Here is a 17617-nt window from a genome sequence, read left to right on the forward strand (position 1 = left end):
TCGCCAAATCCTGCTGATTGTCCCTTTAAAGTCCTTCTTTTTCTTGCTCCCATAACCACTAGCCTAACCCTGAGCCTCCCCATTTAGCCTATGCTGCAGATGGTGCAATCCTTCTTTCATAAAATAGAACAAACAAGTACTGCTTCCGTCATGTTACTCCCCTACTCAAAAATCTTCAAAGGCTTCCTATTACCTAGAGAATGGAATCAAAATTCTTCCATTTGGTCATCAAGACTTCCTTCCAATATTGACTATTACTCCTTTCACACCTTCACCCCCACTACTTCTGCACAGAAACAGGTGACTTTACACCAGCCATCTCTCTTCTTCACTTACCCACGTATGAACCGTTCCCCAGGCTCACTCCCTAGGAACCTTTCAGTCAGTCCAAAGTCTGCGTACTCAGTGGGACTTAGCACTGGCTAAATGACTGCCCATCAATCCTCCTAAAATGCCATGAGGTCCGTATCACCTTCCTACCCAGCCCCACTTGACAGGTGAGGGAACAAAGGTCCAGAGAGGTTAAGTAACTTCCCCTAGGTCCCACCGCAAGCGGTGGAGTTCTTTACTCTCTTGTGATATATCTTTTCATGTGTGAGATTATGATCTCCCTAAGGGCAAGAATTATGGTGCTTCATTTTTCTTAACATGTGCCCCAGCAGCTGACATAACCCCTGGCATAGAGTAAGTATATTTTGCTTGTTTGTGATGCTGACAACGAAAGTTAGCCTATTACACTTCTCTCCTCACCTCCTACCCACGTAGAGCCTTCTACTCCTATCTGGGAAAGACTTGTTATTTCAGAGGGCTGAAGACACTGAAGAAACAGTCCGAAGCAGACTTGTAGAAGTTTGGCCCCTCTGTGATTACAGGATGACCCTGTCTCGTTCACATACGTGCGTCAGGACACCTCCCCGGTGGCCCTGCTGTCTTGTCCATATCGCACGGAAATGTTTCTAAAATGCAAACTGGATTGTGCAGCTCTAGCATGGGCATAAAATCAGATCCCTTATACCACTGTTAAGTCCTTCAGGACCTGCCCTGCAGCCTCTCCCTGACCTTCTTCCCATTCTTGAAACTTGCCACACCTTCACTCCAGCCAGGTGGGCCTGCACTCCACGCTCCTCCCCACCTCCATCCACCTGCTCACTGATGACCCTTCCATGGTTCAGCTCAGGCATCACTTCCTCCAGGGAGCACCCCTGCCCTTCCCAAGCTGGGTGAAATGCTCTTTCTAGGTGCATTGTTGGACTACCATATGGGGACATTTAAATCCAGCCTTCTGGCTTCAGGATCACAGTCAGGTCACTTGTACTTTGTGTGACTCAGTTTCCTCATATGTACAAAGGGGATAAAGATAGCTCCTGCCTCCTAGGCCAATTCCATGTCAAGGCCTTTACTTCCAGATCCTTCAGCTTGAAAGTTCTCCCTCCTAGCCTGTCACCTGCTCCTGCTCCAAGCCACCCGCTCAGAGGGGCCTTCTGAGGGCAACAGCCCTATCACAGTATTGTAAGACCTAAAATTCCAGGTGTCACCTTGATGTCTTTGAGTCTCACAGGGCCCCAAAGTCCAAGCCATGAGTTCCTCCGTTTTCATCAGATTTGCCTCCCATGGAGGGGGAAGGGCTCCCCACCCAGCTAGCTCTCCCATAGGCCAGACCATTTGCACACTGCCTAGTCTTCGACCCAATGGGCTTGACCCCCCTGCCACCCCAGAAAGGTATTCTAACAAGCTACTCACATCCTCCCATGGAAACCAGACCCCCTCCTCTTGTGGGAGGCTGCCTCCCATAGCCCGGCTGGCTCATTGTGCCCCCAAGCCCCAAGTACAACCTCCATGCAGCCCTGTGTGGGGAGTGGTGTCCTCCTACCCTGGGCTATAAGCATATGTGACTAATCAACCGCTGCCAGTTTCATGTGTCCGATGGCCAGTGTTGTGTGTTTGGCCATCTTGTACCATTTAGGGCAGAGTTTCCTTTCTTCACCAACGGGGTAAACAGGTGATCAGAACAAAGCCCGTCTCCCCCCACCTCATCCTCCACCATCTGCCGCCCTCCTGCTCACCACCATCACCACCTGAAATCACATTAGTTATGGACATGCCTACTATCTGTCTTCCTTTCTAGAAAGTCTGTCAGACCAGGGCTTCGTTCTGCCTGCATAGCCCTGGATCTGTTCCTGGTGCACAGTGACCATCTGGAGAGGTGAACGACGAAGGCTGTAAGATTAACCAAGGTACAGAGTGCAGAGCATAGCTGTGGGCACAGAGTGAGCACAGGGGTCTGGCTGTTTGTCTTTCTGGCCAGACGGTGACCTTCATGAGGGAACGGACATACCTACGGTCACACCGCATGTGGGACCTACAGTCTCATCTAGCAGAGTGACTAGCACATCAGTGCTCAACATGCGCTTGCAGTAAATCAGAGAGATGGTGGATATCTGTCAAACATCGAGAAGAAAAGGAATTTTCTGATACATGCCCAGCACTAGATTAAGAACTGAAGATACAGGGGCGCCTGGGTGGCTCAGTCAGTTACACGTCCAACTTCTGCTCAGGTCATGATCTTGCAGTTCGTGAGTTCGAGCCCCGCATCGGGCTCTCTGCGGACAGCACAGAGCCTGCTTCAGATCCTCGGCCCCCTCCCTCTCTCTCTCTGTCTGCCCCTCCCCCACCTGTGTGCACGTGCTTGCTCTCTCTCAGAAATACATAAACATTAAAAATTTAAAAAAGAAGAACTGAAGACACAAAGATGAAGGAGACTTGCCATTTGTCACCAGCAAGTCACTTATGAAGTTCATGTGACGTAGGAGGATGACAACCTTAGCGCCTGACAGAGGGGCTGCAGAGGCTGGACGCGACTCCTCCTCCCCCTCCCCTGCTCCATCTGCCACTCACCATGCCTTGCTCTAATGCCCTCTTGATGCGCCCGGTGTCTGCCACCGGGAACCAGATTTCAGCAATGACGCACTGCTGGGTGACGTCAATGTTGCACATGTTCAGGATGTGGTAAATAGCTTTCATCTTCTGCACTTTAATGACCCAGGAGTGCCAGTTGGCAGCTGCTTCTTGGAGGAGGCGCTGACGGTGAGACTCTGTTTGTGTGATGACCTGGGCGAGACAGACACACAGAGAAACAAGGAACACACAGGGAGCCCCGCAATGTGGCAAAATGGAAGCTCGTCAGTCATAAAGGCTTCTTCCGCTCGGGGCTCCCTCCCCTGGCCTGTGGCCCTTCCCCGCCCTCAACCCTCATGAGCAGAGTATCTTCCCTTGTAGAGGTTAAAACCCTTGGGCAAAGATCGTATCTTCCTTTTCTTCTAAATTCCTTACAGTACTATTGTCATACGTTGAATTGTGTCTCCAAAAAAGATAGGCTGAGTCCTAACCGCTCGTACCTATGAATGTGACCTTATTTGGAAACAAGGTCTTTGCAAATGGAATTAAGTTAAGGTCATACTGGAGTGGGGTGGGCCCTAACTAATATGACTGGTGTCCTTATAAGGGCTTTGGACATCTAGGCACACAGGGAAGAATGCCCTGTGCGATTCAGGCAGAGACTGGAGTGAGGTAACTACAAACCAAGGAACACCAAAGATTGCAGACAACGACCAGGGGCTAAGGAGATGTCTATGTCTCTTCGGGCTGCTATAATACAATACCATAGAGGGTGGCTTACAAACAACAAAAACTTATCGTTTGCAGTCCTGGAAGCTGGCGGTCTGATATCAACGCACTCACCATCACGGTCAGGTGAGGATCCTCTTCTGGGCTATCCTCACATGGTAGAAGGGGCAAGCGAGCTCTCCGGGGCCTCCTTCATAAGGGCACTAATCCCATTCATGGGGGCCCCCTCCTCATAACCCAATCACTTCCCAAAAGCCCCACCTCCTAATACCATCGCCTTGGGCATTAGGTTTTCAACCCAGGAGTTTGGAGGTGGGGGCAACACAGAAAAGGACCCCTTCCTAGAGCTTTAAGAGGAAGCACGGCCCTGCTGACACCTAGATCTCAGATTTCCAGCCTCTAGAACCATGAGAGAATAAATTTCTGTTGTTTTAAGCCACCCAGTTTGTGCTAATTTGTTATAGCAGCCCGAGGAAATTAATACATCTATCAAAATGCTTTTCGTACCTAATGTCTTCAATAAACGACAAGTGAATTAATGAAGGAGGGAATGGACAATTTTGCCCACAGAGTTTATTTATTTAATGGGATTCATTTTTGTTCAGGGCTATAAGAGAATACCCTTCTCAGCAACGTTCTCAGGTGGCTCCCCAGGAGCGTAAGTTTGGCATAACTCCTTTTCCCCATGAGGTTTTCCTAAAATCTAGTAGGGAGCGTTCGGGGAAAGGAGTTCAAGGGTAATTGCTTTAGGGAAGCACAGTCTCTTTGACAAGTGAGAAAGAAGGAGGAGAAGGGATTAAAGAAATTAAGCAAAGATTTTTCTGGGAAGGCAAAGACATTTGTTATCCTAAGAGTTTTGAAACACACACACATTCGCACACCTAATTCCTGAAGATACTCACGGAGGATCCAGAACTGTGCTAACAACCAACACGGTAGACACATGCGGCCATTAAAATTTTAAACTTAATTAAGATGAATTGAAAATAAAAATTCAGTTCCTGGTCAGTCAGAGAAATACAAAAATCCTATGCCTTCACTCACATGAGGACTTTAAGAGACAAAAGAGATGAACATAAGGGAAGGGAAACAAAATATAAAAACAGGGAGGGGGACAAACAGAAGAGATTCATAAATATGGAGAACAAACTGAGGGTTGCTGGAGGGGTGGGGGGAGGGGGGATGGGCTAAATGCATAAGGGGCATTAAGGAATCTACTCCTGAAATCATCGTTGCACTGTATGCTAACTAATTTGGATGTAAATTTTAAAAAAGAAAAAAGAAAATTTAAAAAAAAAGAAAAAAAAATGAATAAATGTTAAAAAATTTAAAAAACAAATTTAAAAAAAGTGAAAAAAAACATTCAGTTCCTCAGCTGCCCTAGCCACGTGTCAAGTGCTCAGTGGTTACGTGGAGCTCATGGCCACGGCATTGCAAGTCAGACAACAGGTCCACAGAAAGTTCCGGTGGAACGCATTCATCTACAATAAACAACCTGACGTAGGCCCAGCAGCATTCAGAGACTACTTTGAAAGTTTACTGAAGCAAGTGTTCTAATCACAGAAGTGCTGAGTGTCACCCTGGGGGACGACTAACTTTACAAAAGGATCTGAATTTGAGGTATGTGCCCTTGGTGAAACAGGACTCACTCACTGTTTTTACAGAAGTAATTAGTCAGCTCAAAGAAGTGTGTGAGTCCATGGAAAAAGAATCCGTCAGACTGGTTGGTCAACTGAATTGGCTAGTTAGCTGTACTAGCTAGCTAGCTAGCTAGCTAACTGGCTAGTTAGCTAGTTAGCTGTACCATAGATGTGGCCTCAGCGATAATATCAGACTGGGCTGGCCACCCAAAAGCCGACCGGGGCTGCGGTCAGTTCTCAGCCCAGGAAGAGCAGGACTGACATCCCCAATCACCCCCTGCACCCCCGTGAACACTGCTTTCTGATTACAAAATCTCCTGCAGTGGTAGCTGGGAGAGCACAGCTACCATTCCAGCCAGGCTGGAAGCGAGGGCCCTGGGACACAGGACTTCTCTGGAAGTGGGGGAGGTAGGTCACGCGCCTCAACGCCTCACTCACGGTGATTAAATCTTCCAGCTTCACATTGATGCCGGCCAGCATCTCTCTGCGCTCCGCTGCAGGCTCCGGGCAGGGATATATGATGGCTCGAAACCTGTGTTTCATACATTCCAAAGGTCACAAGGCGGGGGATTACTGCGGAAAAGCATTCCGCACGTCCTCTTCTGCTAGCCATCACTGGCTTCGGTTGGATGACCATCCTTTTCTAGAATAACTGTCTCTTTGGCACTCGGAAAGCGAATCCCAGTTCTAAGGGTTCCCAACGCATCGCTCGCACTATTTGAATTAAAGCTATGGTTCTATTATATGAATGAGCTTCGTTCAAACCAAAGAAACTGTGGGCTCTTATGTAAATAAGACTACAGCGTGACTTGTCTCTTCTTCTCCCCAGAATATATTAATGCAATAACGTCCTTCCCTACTGAATAATTTCTGCTGGAATAAAACGATTCTGTAAAATCAGAAACAATTCAGCATGCAGTTTGCCTACTCATTAGTGGCTGATAAAGGGTGTGAGAGGGAATACACTTATTTGATTACAATGTCTACTTTTAGTTACCTTGAGTTTTGCTGATTCAAGTCCTCTCTGCTCCTAGTCCCACAGCTCTTAAAAATTATTTGCATTTTAAAAAATTTAGGGGCGCCTGGGTGGCTCAGTCAGTTGAGCTTCCGACTTCCGGCTCAGGTCATGATCTCACAGTCTGTGAGATTGAGCCCCGTGTCGGGCTCTGTGCCGACAGCTCAGCCTGGAGCCTGCTTCAGATTCTGTGTCTCCCTGTCTCTCTGACCCCCCCCTTCATGCTCTGTCTCTGTCTCAAAAATAAATAAACATTAAAAAAAATTTTTTTTAATTTGTTTAATGTTGTTTTTTTTTTGAGAGAGAGAGAGAGAGAGACAGAATGCGAGTGGAGGAGGGGCAGATAGAAAGGGAGACCAGAATCCAAAGCAGGCTTCAGGCTCTGAGCTGTCAGCACAGAGACCAACACAGGGCTCGAACTCACCACAAGATCATGACCTGAGCTGAAGTCAGATGCTTAACTGACTGAGCTACCCAGGTGCCCCATAAAAATCAGTCTCATGTTTAACATTATCTGGTCAAACGTCAGAAAGTTGTTCTAAAATCCTAAGGGATCTCAAAGAAGGCCCAGTCAAGAGTACTCTGTCTCCCATCCCTCTTCACCTAATCATGACCCAATCCCTGATGAAAGAGCCATGAACAGTCTCTTACCCATCACAGATCTTCTTGATTTTCTGTCTGAGTTGCTCTCCTTGATAAAATATGATGAAAATATTCTTTTTAATTTCTTCTTTCTGGAAAATCAAAAATCAGAATTATATTTATATATATATAATGTTTTCTTTGTGGTTATAATGTAACAGAAATGTAAAATCTTGTTTTCATATTTTAAAAAAATTATAAATTTGGGGCACCTGGGTGGTTCAGTCGGCTAAGCATCCAAATGAAAGAAAGAAAGAAAGAAAGAGAGAGAGAGAGAGAGAGAGAGAGAGAGAGAGAAAGAAAGAAAGAAAGAAGAAAACTTCACTCTCTCCCAGTTAATCTAATCCGTTATTCCTTATGGTTGAAGGCAAGGCCCCTGAAACAGGTCAAGGCAGCCTTAAAACAACAACCAACAACTGGCTACACTAGCTGGACTACAGCTGGGCCTGTTTTCAGCTCTAACCCTACACTTAAGAGACGGGTTGATAAACAAGAAACCATGCAGAAGACAGGAACCAGGATATTATAAAGTTTAAAATGAAAATAGCTGACCTAGCTTGCTAAAGTTAACTCACACACCACTTTTAATGTTTATTTATTTTTGAGAGAGAGACAGAGACAGGGCATGAGTGGGGGAAGGGAGACACAGAATCTGAAACAGGCTCCAGGCTCCAAGCTGTCAGCACAGAACCCAACACGGGGCTCAAACTCGGGAACGGCGAGATCATGACCTAGGCCAAAGTCGAATGCTTAACCAACTGAGTCACCTAGGTGCCCCAACTCATACACAACTTCTATATTTCAGGGGTGAGTGGGTGTTCGATGTTTAACAAAGATAAAGCCATGTCTAATTTTTGACTCACTGTATGCCCATAAGAACACTGATTAAAATGCAAATCGAAAGTTCAAGTTTGTGGGGCGCCTGGGTGGCGCAGTCGGTTAAGCGTCCGACTTCAGCCAGGTCACGATCTCGCGGTCCGTGAGTTCGAGCCCCGCGTCAGGCTCTGGGCTGATGGCTCAGAGCCTGGAGCCTGCTTCCGATTCTGTGTCTCCCTCTCTCTCTGCCCCTCCCCCGTTCATGCTCTGTCTCTCTCTGTCCCAAAAATAAATAAACGTTGAAAAAAAAAAAATTTAAAAAAAAGAAAGTTCAAGTTTGACAGTTCACAAGAAAGAGAAAATATATATTTCACAAATATATATGAAAATGTTCAAGCAAAGAAATGAGCTATTTTGCTCTTATTTAGTTCGGGGTGGATGGGGGTAAAGGTAAAGTTATGAAATCCATTGTTGGAAAAGTTATAACCACACACCATTCAGGGCACTGGAATCAGGTATGGCCCCACTGAAAAGTCATTTGTCAGGACCCATCAAGTGTCATGAAAATGCCCATACACTTTAAACCAGCAATCCTATTTCCTTGAATTTATATCATGGAAATAATTCAAAAGAAAATAATCCACATGCACGAAGATGTTCATCATAGTGTCTATATTCTGGAGAAACACAGGAAATAAAGTCCATAAATAGATAGTTAATGTCACATCAACTCACTGGAAATCCTAGGCATCAATTAAAAAGAAGATAAATTGAAACGTCTCTTTGGCAGCAGGTGAGGGGTATTTAAGATTTGGGGAGCTGCTTGGTTTACATTATTTCCAAAGGTTCCTTTGTCCAAGAAACACTGGTCCTTTTCTGAATCCTTCAATTCCACTTGTCCCTTAATCCACCAGAACCAGGAATCTGCTCTGATCTCATCTGATCTGCTCAGTGATCTTCAATATTGACAGGCTAAGGTCATCCTTTTCCAGATGCTGACTTTATAAATACTGTCTCTACCACCATGACTATTACATGCCAAAACATGGTTGTCAAAGTGATGATTTAAAGTCAATTTTTGAAATAATATCTATAAGGGACACATAGTGATATAGAGGAATTTTGTATCAGCTCAGATCAAGAGAAGGCCAAAAACATGATTCCATGTTTATTACTACGACCTGCCTATGGCTTATGAACAAGAGAAAAATAGCACTAGAGAAAAGTAAGCTTTCTTCCTATTTTAAATTTAACTATGAAATTGTTTTCCATGAAATAAAACCTAAGTTAATTTTTTTCCCCTCTATCCTGGAAAAGATGATGACACTCAGAAGTAAGCCCAACTTGGAATTAAAAAGTAGGGCGACTTAGGGGCGCCTGGGTGGCTCAGTTGGTTAAGTACCGGAATTCAACTCAGGTCATGCTCTCACAGTCTATGGGTTCGAGCTCCAAGTCTGGCTCTACACTGACAGCTCAGAGCCTGGAGCCTGGTTCAAGTTCTGTGTCTCCCTCTCTCTGCCCCTCCCTTAACCATGCTCTCTCTCTCTCTCTCTCTCTCTCTCTCAAAAATAAACATTAAAACAAATTTTTTTTTAAGTAAGGGAATTTAAATACTAACTGGAAGGGCAGAGGAAGTAAACCCTACGGAATTAATAACAGGAAGTGCGTGGCACTCGGCGAAGAGCCCTCTCAGCAGCCTTGTTTGAAGCATCCCGTCCACTGACAACCAATATCAGTATGCTTGTTAAAAATGCAGAATCTGGGGGCACCTGGGTGGCTCAGTCAGTTAAGCATCTGACTCTTGATCTTGGCTCAGGTCATGATCTCACAATTCATGGCTCCTCAGTGACAGTGCAGAGCCTGCTTCGGATTCTCTCCCTCCTTCTCTCTCTCTGCCCCTCCTCTGCTTGCACCTCGCCCTCAAAATAAATAAATAAACTTTAAAAATAAAATAAAATAAACCCTCTAAAAAAAAAAAAGGCAGAATCTGAGGCCCCACCCCCACCCCACTGTATCAGAATCTGCATTTAACTAGGTACCAGGGTCACTCATGTGCCTGTGCACCCTGAAGCTTGGATTGCACTGACTGAACTCAGTTCTTAGCTAAACTTCCAGGAACTGGTAGAGCTGTGTCTTGGAGGTGTTACCAACAATCAGACCTTGAACTGAACTTTTGTAGGTTTTTTTTTTTTTTTTTAGAAAAGGGGGCAGATACTGGCACAAAAACAGACACTCAGACCAATGGAAAAGAATAGAGAACCCAGAAATGGACCCACAAACGTATGGCCAACCAATCTTTGACAAAGCAGGAAAGAATATCCAATGGGATAAAGACAATCTCTTCAGCAAGTGGTGCTGGGGAAACTGGACAGCAACATGCAGAAGAATGAACCTGGACCACTTTCTTACACCAGACACAAAAATAAACTCAAAATGGATGAAAGACCTCAATGTAAGACAGGAAGCCATCAAAATCCTAGAGGAGGAAGCAGGCAACAACCTCTTTGACCTTGGCTGCAGCAACTTCTTACTCAACAGGCCTCCAGAGGCAAGGAAAACAAAAGCAGAAATGAACTATTAGGGCCTCAGCAGAATAAAAAGCTTCTGCACAGTGAAGGAAACAATCAGCAAAACTAAAAGGCAACCAACAGACTAGGAGAAGATATTTGCAAATAACATATCAGATGAAGGGTTAGTATCCAAAATCTATAAAGAATTTATCAAACTCAACACCTAAAAAACAAATAATCCAGTGAAGAAATGGACAAAAGACATGAATAGACACTTCTCCAAAGACGACAACCAGATGGCCAACCAACACATGAAAAAATACTCAACATCACTCATCATCAGGGAGATACAAATCAAAGCCACAATGAGATATCACCTCACACCTGTCAGAATGGCTAACATTAACAACTCAGGCAACAACAGATGTTGGCGAGGACGCGGAGAAAGAGGATCTCTTTTGCATTGTTGGTGGGAATGCAAGCTGGTGCAGCCACTCTGGAAAACAGAATGGAGGTTCCTCAAAAAATTTAAAATAGAACTACCCTATGACCCAGTAATTGCACTACTAGGTATGTATCCAAGGGATACAGGTGTGCTGTTTTGAAGGGACACATGCACCCCCATGTTTATAGAAGCACTATCAACAATAGCCAAAGTATGGAAAGAGCCCAAATGTCCATCAACAGATGGATGGATAAAGAAGATGTGGTATATACATATACAATGGAGTATTACTTGGCAATCAAAAAGAATGAAATCTTGCCATTTGCAACCACAAGGATGGAACTGGAGGGTATTATGCTAAGTGAAAGTAGTCAGTCAGAGAAAGACAAATATCACATGACTTCACTCATATGAGGGCTTCATGGGACAAAACAGATGAACATAAGGGAAGAGAAGCAAAAATAATATAAAAACAGGGAGGGGAACAAAACACAAGAGACTCTTAAATTTAGAGAACAAACAGAGGGTTGCTGGAGGGGTTGTGGGAGGGAGGATGTACTAAATGGGTTAAGGGGCATTAAGGAATCTACTCCTGAAATCATTGTTGCACTATATGCTAACTAACTTGGATGTAAACTAAAAAATAAATATAAAAAAGAAAGAAAGAAATGTTAAAAAAAATAAATACACGTTAAAAAATTTTAAAAATAGAGGCGCCTCAGCTGGTTAAGCATCTGACTTCAGCTCAGGTCATGATCTCGCAGTTTGTGAGTTCAAGCCGCGTGTCAGGCTCTGTGCTGACAGCTCGGAGCCTGGAGCCTGCTTCGGATTCTGTGTCTCTCTCTCTCTCTGCCCCTCCCCTGCTCGTGCTCTGTCTCTCTCTGTCTCTCAAAAATGAATAAATGTAAAAAATAATCAATTAATTAAAAAAAAGTTTTTAATAAAATATACCATGAATATATATACAATAGAATATTACTCGGTGATCAAAAGAATGGAATCTTGCCATTCGCAACAATGTGAATGGAAGTAAATGTATTACGCTAAGCAAAATAAGTCAGAGAAAGACAAATATATGATTTCACTCATATGTGGAATTTAAGAAACAAAACAGATGAACATAGGGAAAAGGAAGGGAAAATAATATAAAAACAGAGAGGGGAGCAAACCAGAAGAGACTCTGAAATACAGAGAACAAACTGAGGGTAGCTGGAGGGGACTTGGGCAGGGGATGGGCTAAATGGGTGATGGGCATTAAGGAGGGCACTTGTTGGGATGAGCACTGGGTGTTACATGTAAGTGATCAGTCGTTAAATTCTACTCCTGAAACCATTACTACACTATATGTTAAGTAACTTGGATTTAAATTTTTAAAAATAAAAGAAACGAGGAAAAAAGGGGGGGGGGCAGAGAAAAGAAAGGAAGCAGATATTAGCTTCAAAGAACTACAGACTCACTGTTTCAGAGAAGCCCCACCCCCACCCCTGCAGGCCCAAGGCCCCAGGAAGCCGAGGAGAGAGTTCTCTGTAGCCCGTGACACCCACCGTGACGGGATCCTCCAGAGTCACGTCCATCTCACTGAACTTCAGGTAGATGTTCCCTCGGCAGACTCTCCACAGGAGCCTCTCAAAGGAAGCCATCCTCTCCCTGTTGATCACACCGGCCGTGAACCTGGGCAATCAGACAGAGGCACTGCTGAAGCACGGAGAGCGGGAGGTAGGGAGAAGGCCCCGTAGGACGTGAGGTTATGCCACCAGGAGACAGAGGCCCGCTTCTCCCTGAGCAGGAGGCAACGACTCGGCTCTTGGTGGCAGGCGTAGGGAGGCCACCCTGCATCAGAGCCCCAACCCCACCAAGTCGTGTTTCCTCTCATGTGTTGAGGTTTCCCTACTCACCTCGATACTACGATTCACTTATTTGCGATTAGAAATACAGTAGACCATTTGTTATGGCATCAGAACTAAAGAAAGGAACTATCCCAACTGCTCAACAATGGGCTCTGGGTATTTTTACAAATAATGTACTAAGAATGAAATATACAGGGCGCCTGGGTGGCTCAGTGAGTTAAGCCTCTGACTCTTGATTTCTGCTCAGGTCCTGCCCCTCCGGTGGTGAGACAGAGCCCCAGATCAGGCTCCGTGCTGAATGTGGTGCTTGCTTAGGATGCGCTCGCTCATGCGCTCTTTCTCTCTCTCTCTCCCCCTCTCCCTCTCTCTCTCTGCCCCCCTCCCCTACCCGTTCTCTCTCTCCTCTCTCTCTCTAAATAAATAAACTTTAATTTAAAAAATAGAAGTGTAACATACATACTAATTTCCATTCATCTCTACTTTTAAAACCATCCAGGTGTCTAGATAATTTCTGACAGAAACTTTATACTCATTTCAAAATGGTTACTTTCGGCGATCTATTAGTTTAAACCTACGCTGATCCCATATTACCTTCTGATCAAATATTTTCTATACGGATTCATCAATTTGACTTGGACACTGAATGAAATCCCTCCATTTTGAATCACCACACATTTTGGTGGGTATCATCATATCACATTACTGCTCCTTATGGATGAGCTGCTCACATAATTACCTCATTTCTAATTGCACTTCAAATGGCAAACTCCAAATCTATTTTATTATCAAAGATAAGGAAGCAGGGAACAGTTGCGAAAACCCATCTAAACAATTCTTGCCATAGTCTTGCCCTTGCGTGTGGGGACAACACAAACATTGTACTCTTCAGGCTCCAGCATGTTAGTTTCACCACTAACAGGAAGTTATCACTCCACCAATCTGAAAAGGTTACTCTGGGGTTTATTACTGTGTGGAGGCCTTATATTTATTGAAATAGTCATCATTCCAGGGGCTTGTTCATTCATTCATTCATTCATTCATTCACTCACTCAAACACTCGGGGAAATCCAACACCAACCAGGCACTGAGCTGTGGACCAGAAACCCATCTACATGTAACTTTCAGAGCAGAGAGACACTAACCCCAGCTTTCCAGTCACATATGCAGGTGTGGCTCTCAATTCCAGGAGGCCAGAGGTATCCTCCGTAAAGAAATCATCAGCTAGGCTGGTTTCGGTCTGAAAGTCAAAGAACCATTTATTTTCTTTTACATGCATTTGGACTACCTTAAAATCTCCCCGCGTCTCAAGGGTTTGTCCATGTTTCATGAAACTTTAATTTTCCACAAAGAGTTAGTAGAATTCAAAAAGTGGAGTGCTCCTTGCCAGATCAAAACCTTCCCCAGTCTTTTACTACTTAAAGCCCAAAACTGTCCAATCTCATGCTTTGTTCTGACTTTGTTCTGCGTGTTTAGGGCACGTACTACTTAATGAGCGCCATAATATTTCTGCCTTTAGTTCACAATGGCAACATGTTTCACCCAGAATACCCTCCCCCTCACTAATGACCTAGCCATGGGACAGAAACACAGTGATTTATGCATATTCCAAAACCAGTCAGTTTTCAAAATGGAAACTTGAGGCCCTGGGGGAAAGGTCCCTTTAATAAATAATCCCCAGATAACAACCTCGAAGAAGTCCTGGGTTTTCTTCAGGAGATGTTTGAGTTCGGTCAGTTCTAGGAAGCTTTTCTTTAAAGCCTGCTGGTTCTGGTTGGCTTCCTGTAATTCTCCTTCCAGTTTTTCTAGAAGAGTCTATGCAGAATGGAAAAAGAAGGTAAAGCAGGCAGAAAGTCCTATGACATTTGCCCTACCTTCACCACTACAAATAACTAAATATCAAAAAGAATTCAGTGCATCATAAGGTAGCCTGGAGTTGAGTGGCCCATTCAGTGCAACACAGTATGACCGCAGAGCTACAAGCTAGATCCGTTTTCACCAAATAGGGAGGATTAGAAAACACTTTGGGGGGATGGAAATTAGCTTCGGGAAGCCAAGGCATTTCAGTAAAGTATGTGTCTCTCCCCCATTTCAAACACTTAAAAGGGAAGCTAAAGTGAATTTACATGTTGAGAATTCCTTCCGCCTCAAACACACTGTACTGATAAAATACAAAAAGAGAAATCACTAGTTCTGGGTTGGAGTCTGGAGAACCAGGTACAGGCAAGAGAAAAAGGCTACATAGAGAAACGGCAAGATAGGCATGAAGACAAAATCAAAAAATAAGAAACAATCTTCCTTCCAAAATGAGCATACAAAATGAGTAAGTCTCAAGAAGAAATCTTACGATAAGAAAATCACCAACAAAATCAACAGTCAGAACACAAACTCACACTGGGTGCAATTATTTTTATGGAATAGTCTGAAAAAGAGTTTAAGGTTTTTTTTAGAATGCTCAAAGAGCACCACATACACACACACACACACACACACACACACACACACACACACCACTAAATTATTAAATAAGCATGTCCTAAAATGAAAAAACAGGTAAATATAAAAGGGGAACCATTGGACATGTGGGGCACCTGGGTGGCTGAGTCAGTTAAACATCCAACTCTTGATTTCGGTTCAGGTCATGATTTCACAGTTCATGGGTTCAAGCCCTGAGTTGGGCTCTGTTCTGACAGGTCCGCACTGTCAGTGGGGGAGAGATTCTCTCTCTCCCACTCTCTCTGCCCCTCCCCAGCTTGTGCTCACTCTCTCTGTCTCAAAATAAATAAACTTTAAAAACAAGAAATCTTGGAAATGTAAAATATAGGTATTGAAATTCAAAATGTAATAGGTGAGGATCTCTCTGTTGGGCACAATTTGTGAATGCACTACTGAGATTTGGCAAATAATTAAAAAATTTGAAAGCTCAGGGTGCCTGGTTGACTCAGCTGGTTAAGGGCCCAACTTGATTTCAGCCCAGGTCATGATCCCAGAGTGGTAGGATCGAGCCACACATCAGGCTCTGCACTGACCATGGAGCCTGCTTAAGATTCTCTCTCTCTCTCTCTCTCTCTCTCTCTCTCTCTCTCTCTCTCTCTCTTTCTCTCCCTCTGCCCCTCTCCCTGACTCTCTAAACACACACACACACACACACACACACACACACACACACACATATGAAAGCTCATTTCTCACTTAGTCAAATGTCCAACAACAATAGAATGGATAAAGTGTGGTACATTCAATACAAGAAACACTACCCAGCAGTGAAAATGAATTAATTTCAGAAACATGAAACAATATGGTGTCTTAAAAATAAAACGATGTAAGAAAACAGAAAGTTGCAAAAGAATAAACATGATTTCATTTACATAAAACTAAAATGTGCAAAGCTAAATCATATGCTATTTAGAAGACTAAATACGCGATAAAACTCTACAGAAACAAAGAAAAGAAAAATACAAAATTCAGGACAGTGATTATCTCCAAGGGGGGAGGAGTGCAGAGGGGAGTGGGGAGGAGTGCAGAGGGGAGTGGGGAGGAGAGTGGAGGGGAGAGGGGGGAGGGGAGGGCACACAGAGGGCTTTAACACCATCACTGTGGTCACCTTTATCTCATTCGGAGTGATGGCACTCAGTGTTTACTGTATCATTATTCTTTATACCTTACACACAGTTTCTAAAAATTCTACTGTATCAGTTCAACATTTAACAAAAACAATGGTCAGTGAATCAGCAACCATAATAGATGAAAGTGGATTAAGGTCACCTGTTAAAAGACGGAGAAGATCATGCTAGATATTTTTTTAATCTACCCAAGAGACACCTTTACCAACAGTCTAATAAATTTTCTAATTATTAGAAAATAAACAATAAAACAAAAATATTCCTGCAAATGTTAGTTCCCCTCCCTCCCAAAAAAAGCATATTAATATCAGAAAAAAATTGAATTTTTGGTATTTTTTATGATGGAAAATTTCATACACGTTGCAGAGAGAACTCCACCATGGGCCCCACATGCACATCACCCAGTGATAATCACTACCCTAAATTTTGAACACTAACTATAGTGGCAGAAAGTTGGGGGAGAAAATGAAGTTTTTTCTTAACTGCTTCTTAACCATTTGCTCTATATGCTCAATGATTCTATTAAAAATAGTGCTGGGGCCTGCTAGGAATTTACCCAAGGGATACAGGAGTATTGATGCATAGGGGCACTTGTACCCTAATGTTTATAGCAGCGCTCTCAACAATAGCCAAATTATGGAAAGAGCCTAAATGTCCATCAACTGATGAATGGATAAAGAAATTGTGGTTTAAATACACAGTGGAATACTACGTGGCAATGAGAAAGAATGAAATATGGCCCTTTGTAGCAACGTGGATGGAACTGGAGAGTGTGATGCTATGTGAAATAAGCCATACAGAGAAAGACAGATACCATATGTGTTCACTCTTATGTGGATCCTGAGAAACTTAACAGAAACCCATGGAGGAGGGGAAAGAAAAAAAAAATGAGGTTAAAGTGGGAGAGAGCCAAAGCATAAGAGACTCTTAAAAACAGAACAAACTGAGGGTTGATGGGGGGGGGGGGAGGGAGGGAAGGGTAGGTGATGGGCATTGAGGAGGGCACCTTTTGGGATGAGCACTGGGTGTTGCATGGAAACCAATTTGACAATAAATTTCATATATTAAAAAGAAAAAATAGTAATGGACATGGGGTTACATAAATAGTGCTCACTTGGGCATCCAACTTCAGTTCGGATCATGATCTCACGGTTCATGAGTTCGAGCCCTGTATCAGGCTCTGTGCTCACAGCTCGGAGCCTGGAGCCTGCTTCAGATTCTGTATCTTCCTCTCTAACTCTCCCCACACTCTGTCTCTCTCTCTCTCTCTCTCTCTCTCTCTCTCTCTCTCTCTCAATAAGTAATAAACATTAAAAAAAAACCTTTTTTTAAAAATAATTCTGCCTTTAAAAATATTTTGGACAACAGCCCATTATTTAAAACATAGTTTACAAAGTGATAGTTAAATGCAAAAAGTAGAAAATTATAATGTAGACAATGGACATGGGGTTACATAAA

The 17617-nt window shown here is 43.7% G+C and overlaps 1 protein-coding gene across 3 annotated transcripts in view; it reads right to left on the reverse strand.

Moving 5' to 3' along the window:
- Positions 1 to 17617, reverse strand: part of ATP6V0A4 (ATPase H+ transporting V0 subunit a4) — a 95989-nt gene that overhangs the window by 47541 nt on the left and 30831 nt on the right. For all 3 annotated transcript variants that reach the window (XM_030308526.1, XM_030308522.1, XM_030308527.1), the window contains 6 exons: positions 14226 to 14351; positions 13682 to 13776; positions 12237 to 12363; positions 6931 to 7013; positions 5703 to 5796; positions 2896 to 3108 (listed from right to left, as the gene is read on the reverse strand). In XM_030308526.1, the coding sequence (XP_030164386.1) occupies positions 2896 to 3108; positions 5703 to 5796; positions 6931 to 7013; positions 12237 to 12363; positions 13682 to 13776; positions 14226 to 14351 (738 nt within the window). The remainder of the gene's footprint in view (positions 1 to 2895; positions 3109 to 5702; positions 5797 to 6930; positions 7014 to 12236; positions 12364 to 13681; positions 13777 to 14225; positions 14352 to 17617) is intronic.

Source organism: Lynx canadensis, chromosome A2 (assembly GCF_007474595.2).
Source record: "Lynx canadensis isolate LIC74 chromosome A2, mLynCan4.pri.v2, whole genome shotgun sequence".
In the NCBI taxonomy this organism is placed as follows: domain Eukaryota; kingdom Metazoa; phylum Chordata; class Mammalia; order Carnivora; family Felidae; genus Lynx; species Lynx canadensis.